At 39.7% G+C, this 11,599-nt stretch overlaps 1 protein-coding gene across 1 annotated transcript; it reads right to left on the bottom strand.

Annotated features, from left to right (window-relative positions):
* Positions 1-603: 603 nt before the first annotated feature.
* Positions 604-11,549, bottom strand: LOC108688837 (protein artichoke-like). The gene is made up of 8 exons (XM_018195307.1): positions 10,324-11,549; positions 7,699-7,867; positions 7,054-7,187; positions 6,349-6,610; positions 5,065-5,331; positions 4,357-4,602; positions 4,052-4,253; positions 604-2,478 (listed from the first exon to the last, which is right to left on the bottom strand). Exons 1-8 carry the CDS (start codon positions 10,737-10,739, stop codon positions 2,240-2,242), a joined length of 1,935 nt encoding a protein of 644 aa, XP_018050796.1. The 5' UTR covers positions 10,740-11,549; the 3' UTR covers positions 604-2,239.
* Between the last annotated feature and the right edge of the window lie 50 nt (positions 11,550-11,599).

Below are 11,599 nucleotides of genomic sequence, written 5' to 3' on the forward strand. Positions count from 1 at the left end.
GAGCAAATTGCAAATCACAGTGCGGATAAATAATAACTTAGTTGCTAAAATTATATAAACAGGTCTCTGCTTTGTCTTTTTATAAGTATATATATGTACATATACTTATACATATGTATATATATATATGAATGGTACCTACACATGTAACATTGCGTCGTAGACATTGCGAGAAATTCACTTATAAGTAAAATCAGTACAGTATTTGGACCTTAATGTTAATATACCGTTGATCATCTTTAATAATATTTCATATACTTGCACACTTATTAGATAGGCGTTATATTTGCTCATTGTAATACTTGATCATTTCTTTCACAATTCTCGCGATGCCTTTCCACGACGTAAAGTTATTCTTCATTAAAATACTTAATAGAGATAAATTATTTTGATTTTGAATTCTAGCTAAAATTAAGCTAGCAGTCGTGCTATTGGCTGCCTTCTGCATGTGTATATATATCTATATATATGAAAAATCAAGAAATACTAATCATGCCCGTTTAAAATGTATAATTGATGCCTATTTCTGCCAATGTAGATTAACTTTAATTTCGGTTCAACTTATTCTTGATTCTTTTATAATTCTTAGAACTAGAAAAAGAGTTAAATAAAAATTAAACTACATTGGTAGAAAATAATGAACGTAATAAATTTAATAATCTCGAGTCAAAATGGCGCCATTTGCACGGTAATCTTTTTAAGGATCTTACAAATTTTCATGTTACATTTATATAACCGAAATTTTCGATTTACAAACACATTTAATTTTGCAATATTGATTAAAGGGAAGAATGCTTCGTGACGTGTTTCTTTTCGCGAATCTTTCGGAAGAATGGACGTTTACGCTATATTTACCGTAATATTATTATTTACGCGCGTATGGAATAACCGAACATCGTTCGCGGATGACGGACGGGCTGATCCCATTATGTATGCGTAGAGGCATGCTGATAACAATTCGTCCCTATTGGCACGAGTTAATGAAGGAGTCAATTGATCGCCCACTGCCAATCTGCCCATGCCAATGGCATAAAGTTAACAGATTTCATTTGCTCCATTGACCCGTCGGGAATTCATTTGCATATACATGACCATCGAAAAACTTGAGTGAAGACCAAAGTCTTCCGCGAGTTATATATTACGTTGTAAAATGTTGCTGTTGTTTCTTCATTCATATCGTCACTCTGTGATATGTCGGAAATTTATCAAAAAAAAAGATGATTAACATATTTCCGCTGTGGGTTCGAAACACTGTACGTGCCTTTCCAAAATACAATGATATTCAATATATATTTTTTATTGCTTTGTCATATTGCAAATGCAATTGTCGAGAACGCATACGTTTAAGCGAAAAAGAGCGAATTGATACTTAGCGAATATAAGAATGAATCAATCCATGATGGAATCGCCAATCCATGTCGCCAATCGATGCGATATCGAATTTCGCAGACACGTCGGCCATTCTCTATTTCGCGCGTTCAACGAAGAGAAAAATTTAAGACTTACTTCTACATAAACACGGAAATTTTCGCCGGTGAAGACTATTTACAATGCATGGGCATGTAAGGACCTCATCTGTTACCAAACAGAAAAGTGAATATAATTTATTAGTACGCAGTACAATTCGTTTTCTCTTACAACATAAGGAATCTGGATCTTGAATTTTTCTCAAATTATTTCAAGATACCATTATCAAATAAACGAGTGATCCTCGTTCGAATATCCAACGGGATATTTTTAGATGCGCAAGATTTCTCCTAAGTGTACATACTTATCGAAGCTATCTTGGTCCGTCTCGAGATTTGCTACGACTAAAGAAGGTGCTTCTCTTTGTTCGGCGACTTGCGAGATCGCCGAGCGTGCAAAATCGCTTCTCTACTTATGTGCCGAGACAAACGCACAAACACACCGCCACCTTCGAAATCACTGGGAAAACGAAATTCTCCAAGAACGCTCGAAAGTATCCTCGAGCATGTTACATTTCATGTATATACACGCGATGCGCACTACAATGGGTGTCTACGGAGACAGCGTGTCGTTTCTAACAATCGTTCCACTCATACTTTGGTGGTCTACTTCGCGCTTTTCTCGCCATCTCGTCCAAACGAAGACATTAAGTTCTTGCGCGAATTTCTCAGATCTCTCCTCCTTTTCATCATTGGATCTTCACCCTGCTTGATGTGGTGCTCACGCAATTATTCTCATAGGGCCAGCACGCACCGCGGCGATGCTGGAGCCTTTACTCGAGGGTGGCAGCGAAGGACACGTTGCTTCTGGATGCGGCCGCTGCGGCGGCCAACTGCAGAAGCGTCGGCGGTAGCGGTGCCAGTGGTAACGCCGACGTCAATTCGATCATTGTCAACGGTGCGGGCGTTGTCGTGGTTGGACAATCGCTGCCGACCCCGTAAACCTTGGCGTGATTTACCTCAAGCGCGACGGTCAAGTCGGCCAGAGCGGCATCGCACAGCACGGGATTATCTGCGAACAACAAAGCGTGCGTGTGAGTGTAAGGGCTTACCGCATGACACACGATGAAGTGGAGCAACAATAAGATATGAGAAATACATGCAGCTTGCCCGTTCATGCATCACGGGCGATTTGATTTTTTCGTTTTCCTGTAGTATCTTGTGCTTTTATACAATATATTTTATATCTATATCTCAGCCCTAAATTCAAGAGTCACAGTATTTTGATCGTAAATTATCATAAAAAAAAATTATCGTAAAAACACGCGTGATTAATGACAATGTGGCGCCAGCTGTGATAACAAAGATTGCATAGTTGCAATATCAATTGTTAATAGCAATTGTCACATTCGTGGTTCGAAGGCTTTCCTAAACGTTACAATTCTCGTCGCAAGTCTTCTGAGTTTCTCGGTGCGAAATCGTAAGCGAAGCAGGGAAAGAAAGTGTCAAATAAAAGCTGAGACCTGTAGCCAGAAGATAACGGGATTGGGCACGATAGCGTGGCTGCAAAGAGACAGAGTCGATACATTAATAATAACAAAGCTCAACAGACAGACGCCGGTATATAATAAATCGAGATGGCGCCGCAGCGGGGGTTATCGCGAGAAATGTAACCGTTGTAACAAATAATGTACGCCTCGGGAGCCAAACGGAGCCAGGCGATTATCAGCCAGTAATTTATTTTCCGTCCCCTTTGCGCCCGGCTGCTCTCTTCACCAGTCCCTTCTCTCACTCTTTTTCCCCTTGCTCGCCTTCCCACCGTTTGTTTGTCCACGCTGGACCTTACAAGCGGTGTTTATTAATTATGCGATGCCGCTGGCGCCACTCATCGTACTATCCTCTTCTATTAATATCTAATTGAATTTAATCGTTCATCAATCATTCATCAAATAATGTCGAACAGCCCCTAGTCGAAAAAGAAACAATATTAGTGAGAAAAAAGCAGAGAAGCAATATTAAATTGTGCAATCTCATAAAATTAGAATAAATATATCTTTAGATGTGTTTATTTCAGTATAGTGTGAAATTTATAGCTTATTAAATTTAATATTCGCTTGTGAGACATCAGAATTCTCTACGGAACGAAGAGTTGTCTCACCGAATGGAGATTTCTACAGGAATCAGAGTTTCGTTTACGACTGTTAACTCGATTACCGTTCGTCTGTGACGAATCTTTTACATACTGACCGAATAATAGATAACATTGCGCATTGCCTTGTTTTCTCACCAATGTGATTATGTGTGATATATATCAAAATTAAATTCACGTGTCTTGTCGCCTTTAATTAAGTTATTTTATCGAGCAATATTATATAGATATATCTGGAATATTAAAAAAAAAAGATGAATCACTTTTTTCTCATTGTTGTCCTTTTTTTTCAGCTCACTAAGAGATGTATGACAGAAGAATCTTAAAAGTACAATACAATATCAATTCTAATATTTGTTATTATATAATATTATTATAAACAATCTGTTGTGTGCATGAATAGAAATACGTGCGGTAGCGTTAAATATGATACTAAAAGGCTGCGAAGAGAAATGCCTTGAAAAAAAGAGAGAGAGTGTATCTAATATAAGCTCACCTTGAAGGTATATACGTAGCACGTCGGGGACTCCGTGAATCGTGCATCGTGTATTAGCCACCAGCTCCGGCATGAGAGTACGTATTTGATTCATGCTAACATCGGCCCAGCAGAGCACCGGGAAACCGCGAAAATCTCGACCGGACAGCGTAACCAGGCGATTGTGCGACGCGTTCAGTTCCTCCAGCGACGGTAACCACGTCTAAATCATGATCGTACAATTGGTACACGATTATATCGCACATCGAATGAAGAAAAAGAAAAGGGAAAGCAAAAAGAAAATTCGAGTGGACTTTTATATTTACCTCCGACGTATCCTCGAGGGTGGTGAGTTGATTGTGCGAGATGTCGAGCACGCGTAACCCGTCGAGACCGCGCAAATCGCGCGGTCCAATCGTAGGGCCCAGCGCATTGTGGCTAAGATTGAGCCTCTGCAGTTCTTTCATGCCTAGGAACAGAGAACCATCTAGACTACGCAGCTCGTTATGCTGAAGGCGCAGATCTTGGATAGTGCTGCCTGCAATCTCCTCGCCCTCTTCTTCCACCAAATTCTGCGGACATGAAGAATTAGAGTCCGACCGAAACTTTTGCCGAACCGAACATTACATGTCAATTTTAATCAAAACCGAAATAAAAAAATAAGAATCTTACAAAGACCATATGTATAGACATGCCCATACATCATATTATACTTTTTCTTCATAAATATTACAATTGAAACAATAATTAAATTTCTGTGTGTCATTTTGACCAAAGAATGTATGTACTTCTTCTTCATAAACATTATAATTTAATTATTGAAACAATAATTACACATATTATAATTAATATTTATGAAGAAGAGCTATAAGCTTTTAGTCAAAACTGACACGTAATGAGTGTTCGTTTTCAGTTTCGGTAAAAGTTTCGATCGGACTCTATCAAGAATAGATTTCGACCGATCGTCAGATCAGACGTAAACAGTCTCGATGATAACGTAGATACGTAAAGTATCGGATGACGTAGATACCTACCTCGGAGGACGGTCTTCCTCTGTGAAGTCTGGCGATCCGGTTATTCGACAGATCGAGCAATTTAAGTTCACGTAGACCGCGCAAGGAAGCCAGAGAAAATTCACGGAGCTCGTTATGCGTCAAATTCAGGCACTTTAACGATCTGAGGGGATAAAGAGCGCTACTTCCATTTCCATCACCGTCCGCGCCGCCAAGAGACTTGAGAGAGTTGTGCCCGAGCTCGAGGTCCTCCAACATCTCGGCTTCTAAGAAATCGTCTGCGTTCAACTAAAGAGACATAATTTAGATATCTTGAATTTCTATTCATAATATAATATGTGTGTAAACTGCAATCTAATTAACGCCATTCGAGTCGACGTGTCACGCAATTTGAACGAGAAAACCGCGACGTCCATCTGTTTCATTCGAGTGTCGACTGTTGAGATCCTTCCGCCAGGCGGAAGGCGGTAATAATTACGTTACGTTGCGGTAATTGGCTCAATGTACGGCGCGCTTTTGCCTCCTCCTTTTGACACCCCCGTCATATCGCACGCGTTAAAGCGTAATATTCGAGAGCACGTGCGCTCCGAATGCACTCGCCTGACGATGTAATTTCGTAGATTTACTCTCTCACTTTTAAATTCCTCGAAATTCTACTCTCTATCAAAGCGAAGACTATAGTATCTAGAAATATGTACTTAAAAACATGTACCTTAAACACATTAATTATTTTTTAATAATAAAATGTTTTCTGTTTGCTTATATTATTTTTTAAAAATATAAAATAAAATTTAAAAACTCTTAATCTTTAAAATAAAAATAAACATAAATTCAAAGCTAATAAGAGTCAAAGCAGACGTGACCAATGATTCAACACATTACAAAACTTTGATTACTTTCCATTATACAAAATCTTTATTTTTGAACGTTTCGGCTCTCTTTGAAATCCTCTTCAGCAAAATTACTTTTTAATTAAATAGTAGTAAATATAACTGAGCAGCTAACATTAAAAATCTCATTATTGTTAAAAAATTAATTAGTGTCCCAAGGATTTCGAAAAATCTAAAAATTAAAGAGTAAATAATTAATATCTTTCAAGGTACGGGTCTTTCAGTACCCACAGTTTCCCCTGTATTCGTTTATTCAGTGTAAAAAACTTTTTGCAACAAAACTTTAGACAACAAAATTTTATTATCGCGAACAAACAAATAAACATTTTATGTAGTACATGTCGACTTTCGTGCTACAAAATCAAGTATACACGATCGAAATCGAAGCTTAAAAAGAATATCGCGAACTAAATACCTCTTGCAATTCGTTATATGAGAGCTCCAGGAACTTTAGGCGCCTGGCTTTCTGCAGAGTGCCATCGAGATTTCGGATCTTGTTCTGCTGGAGAAAGAGAGTCTCCAGACGGTGAAGGTATCGGAACTCGGCCGGAAGATGCGTCAGCTTGTTATCCGCGGCGTAAAGCATCTTGAGATTGTGGCCGGACGATGGTAGCTCGCCATCGAGTGACGTGAGCTCGTTAGAATTAATGAGCAACCACTCGAGTTGATTCAAATCTCTGCAAAGAGCAAATAAGTGGGGCACGTGGCTAAATCGCGATGGCTAAATCCTGCTTTACGCTCCACGTATTCGCCGCCGAGCGAACACAGATTTCCAAGTACGATTTTAAAGGTCGATGATCAATAGTCCATGCAGGGAATTTCCTTTAATCAGCGACAATGCAATGGCTCAATCATAGACGAAACGAGTTAGATAAGAGACATAGTGTCTAAACGCTAAGTAAACAGGATGGGTAAAATACTATGGTAACTTTTCAACTATGAATGCGAGTCTCAAAGATAATGGAGATTATACTTTTGTCAACAACATATTGCAGTTTATAATTTTTCGTAATATTAAATATAATTAATCGTAATATTAAAACTTGAATAATTCATTTTAATAATTCATTTTCATTTCGTGCTCGAACTGAGAAAATATATACTTTACGAGAAAAGATACCTTAGAGTATGATTTAGACTGTTCAAACGATTCCTGCCGACATGTAAATGTTTCACTAGAGGCGGTAGCGAACCCGGGATCATCTCAGAAATCGCATTTCCGGCCATAGCCAAATGCTGAAGTGTCGGATTGTGCTAAAATAACAAAAAAGTCATTAAATCACGACGTTGTGTAATGAGTTTGCTATCTCTTTTCTTTCTATATTTTTACTATTTAAATTTAAGATTCTTTTTCTTTTATCTTCTATTAATAACGTCTCTTTTAAATGCAAGATTGTCTTTCTTAGACTTTTAACTAACTTCCGCTCTTTCATAATAACACTTGAGAATTTGCGCACTTTTAGATTTGCAAATATAGAATCTTCCTGTCAATTTGTGCAAAATATTCATAACACTGATAACACATAACTGATTGAATGAGTATATATAAAGTCTGTTCTTTTCAAGCGAACTTCTTGCACAGTTCATCTTTCCTTTTTTTTTGTGCAAATTGGAGGGAAAAAAATGAATACATAAAGTTCTGCTTAAAAGAATAGGTTTACGATCTATTGTGCCAACGCCCTCTCTATTTTATTATTTTTCTCTATTTTGATCCTCTTCTTTCGTAATGTGTGAGCTCTAAAGTTAAAGTAATCTAATCACTTACCTTGAAGTCATCCAAATCGATGCGGCTTATCCGATTCCTGCTGAGGTCTAAAGTTCGTAGCAATGACAGATGCGTCAAAATGTGCCTTGGTATCGAAGGTACCTCGTTGTCTGCGAGACTCAAATACTGCGTACGACCCAGACCGGCGAAAACGTCACCGTCCACGACCCTGCAAATCGTGATATGCATGCTTGTTCGGGTCCTTGACTTTAGGAAAACGATATGTGACATACGGTAATCACGCGAGCGGCATTTCCGCGCTTGTGATGTTTATTTTAAAGATCTGATTTTTGTATTAGCACCAAAGAGCAGTAGTATTTCATATTTTCCTCTATTACAACGTTGTTTATCATTTGTGTAGTAATACGTGACCGGAGCAACGAGCTGAACCAATGAGGGGCCCTGAAAAAGTGGCGACGCGCCAGACGTTATCGTTCGATTATACACTTAGTGTTGGCTCACTGCGAGACTCGTTATTTAATTATTCCACGACGGTAAACACACACAACTTCCCGCGATAACTCGCGCGAAGAGGTCAGGCACGATTAAGATTTCATTCTTACGTCCCGTCCCTTCTCCCACTGTCTCGCGAGGATACTTAGCATTCCTATAAAAGAGACATACCTATAGTCCTCAAGGACCATCGATCTTTTTTCTTAATGCGAGATACGCGCAGCAGGATAATTAAGGAAGACTGGTAACTCGTCCTTTGTGTCGCTCGTAAAGGATGATGGCCACTGCGGGCATTATGCCGAGGAAAGATGAATAATACAGAACGAGAGCCAAACGTATGGACTGGAAAACTAGCAATCGTCTCGGTCGAGAACTCCTACACCGAATTCGTCGAGACGTATATTGAGACGATTTATCGCCTTTCTTCACCAATCTCCATGATAAAACCATTATGTAACGATATCCTGCTTCCGCTGTGTACTGGTCAACATATCACGCTTATTGTCACAGCTTTATTTATTTTGTTACAGCTTTATCTCTTCTCTAGTCTAAAACTTTTAGAGTAAATCTCACTTTGAAGAGTAAAATCTCACAAATGAAAAATTGAGCCCTTGTTTTTCAAGACTCAATTTTCACTTTTTAGAGTGAGATTTCACTTCAAAGAATTTAGAGAGTAATAATACTGGCCGGAGCTGTATAAAAAAAGAACTCACGATGAATGCCGAGAAACTTGCAGATAATTATAAACAAATTTACTTATGGATGGACTGTCGTATTATAAAGTGTTTGGAATTAACAATCAAGCTTGACGATTAGCTGTAAGATTTTAATAATGATCCACCGTTCATGACAGTTTTTTCAGCGTACACCTCGACGAAAGTTCAAACGTCGGTTCAAACGTGCGCAATGGCGCCGCGAACGCCTTCGCAAATACTCATTGTGGGAATTAAGATCGCTTCTTTGTTATACATATACAAATGCTTCCATTCAATGTCCGCAATAGCAGACGATGACCTTTTGCAAAGATACTGGCCGACCGTATCGACGTGTGTGGCACACTTCAGACGGAGACTACGCGGAGTACGCGGCTACGGATGACAGACGTGCACCATCTCCAACATTTCATTATCATTGCCTGCATTTTTCAATCAACTTTCCAATGTAATAAATAAATAAAGGACTAATAGTCTGTTTATTACAAATTTAAAAACTTTTTTTAATTATATTTACTGTAAAGTAAATATAATTAACTTAATTGTTATTATAAATTTTAAATTATCACAATTAAATAAAAGATGACGTTTCGATTTTGTACTAGATCATCCATGTTAAATTAATATCCAACAATTAATATGTATACATAATCTAACAACTGATAATGTTGAGATCTGTAATACAAAAATCAGTTTTCAAATTTCACGGGAATTTTTTAATTTTGTGTGGAATTTCGATACAGATTATGCTCTGCTTCCTCTCTTCGTATGAATATATTTCGTCAGTTTAATAAAATTATTATATAATAGTAAAATTCCATGTTAAAAGACTGATGAGAAGCAGGAAGAATTATAATTATAATCCTTGTAACATTATTAAAATAAGGTAAAATTGTAGGTAATTTTCTGATATTAATATTGATAACAGTATACTGTGATCATTCAAATAGGTCATTTGACTTTTCAAAAACATAAACAAACATTGCTTTCAATTTTTATATTTGACTTTTCAGTCGTTTCGTCAAATTTTAAAAAAAAAAAATTCAACTTGGTAATCGGCTTTACCGTCAAGCCTTCCTCCAAGTCCTATGTCAATCTATACTGAATTAATCCAGTATCTTAATCTTTAACTAATTAAAAAAAAAAATAATCTGACGTATAGCAAAAGAATGCTGATTACAGAAAAGTTGCTTAGTTAATGTTTACCGCACTTGTGAGAAATACAGATGATCTCCGAAACCATCGTTATCTCTACATAACTGTATACACAGTGGGTTGTAGTAACCGTGACTGATAAATCGTGTCATTATCGCGCGTCCCCCCATGATTCTTTACGTCTCTTCGTCGAAGACTTCGGCACTTCGACATAATCTTACTGTTCAAGATTATCGTTCACGCATTAATAATTTTTCGATGGCAATGAAGTTCATCGACAGATCACTCGTTCCGTCGCACTTACCCAAGATGATCGTGATTCAGCTCAAGTCGAGTGATAGACATACGCAACTCTTTGAAGTCGTGGCGCGATATGTCGCGCAAATTCGAATGCGCTACTCGCAAGGTGATCTGCTGTTCGGGGGTGAATTTACCGCTCAATGCCTCGGCCAATTGGTCGAACGACTTCATCTTCTCACATAATACCTCAATACGCTCCCCTACATGATGGCCACTACCACCGTTTCCTCCACCGCCAGCATTGTTGTTCACGTTGGCGACCCCGCTGGTAGACGCGGCTACCGTCACCGCCGCCTGGTTGATAACGGGACTGGAAAACTCCTCTTGTCGGCAGGTGCATGGGCTGATCTCGCGGCGTACGGCGCAATGCAGACTCGTGCTGGCCGCGAGGCCAAGCAGCGTGTAGAGAATCCCGGACATGCTGTCACTTGACACGGGCGAAAGTACTGACTGTAAAGTGTGATTACAGATGATGTCAAGGTGATTGTACGCGATCAAACGAAAAATAATGACGTTCCACAACGTGCGAAACGGTGAGACCACCCTCTGCGCGAGCACCACTTTCCAGAATGTTCTTTTTCGTCTCTGCCACTCAGTACACTATGTACACACGATATTACAGATCTCACAACGATAATTGTCCGATTTGACCGTATAACCATCTATTTTTCGTTAAGAAATAAACGTTGGCACAATGTCATAGCACGAAAAATTTCAAGTTGTCGCGGTGTTTTCGAACACCGCTGTCTACCGCCGATCACTGATCAACACTGGCAGGCGAAACCCAATACAGTAGCAGCAGCGACTGACAGCCACGTGTTATCTGTACTGTCGCTGATCCACACCATCCTACGGAATATAAGTTCACCGTGCCTCCCTCTCTCTTTTCTTTCGCTCTCTCCTCTCCTTTGCAGTCGCGGGGAACGCGCGAGAAGGAGGTTTATCGTCGTCGCCAACGGGCCTTCCTCTTGGCGCCACGGACGCGGCGACGGCATTAAGTCGCGGCGCGCCGCGCGAGACTTACTTATAGTCGCAACCGAGTCGTCGCGTCGGTACCCACCGTGGCGCCGCACGCCTCCTTCAGCGAGGGACTCCCTCCGGGGCTCTTCTTCACTCTTCTTACGACCCCCTCCGTCGTATGTTACGCGCGTACACCGACGGGCTCATCTTCTTTTTCTACCGGCCGCGCGCTCACTCACCAACGGTCCAGCCCGGCCCGGCTCGGTTCCAACAGTTGCTCTCTCTCTCTCTCTCTCTCTCTCTCTCTCTCTCTCTCTCTC

The sequence above is a fragment of the Atta colombica genome, unplaced genomic scaffold (assembly GCF_001594045.1).
Source record: "Atta colombica isolate Treedump-2 unplaced genomic scaffold, Acol1.0 scaffold105, whole genome shotgun sequence".
NCBI lineage: Eukaryota > Metazoa > Arthropoda > Insecta > Hymenoptera > Formicidae > Atta > Atta colombica.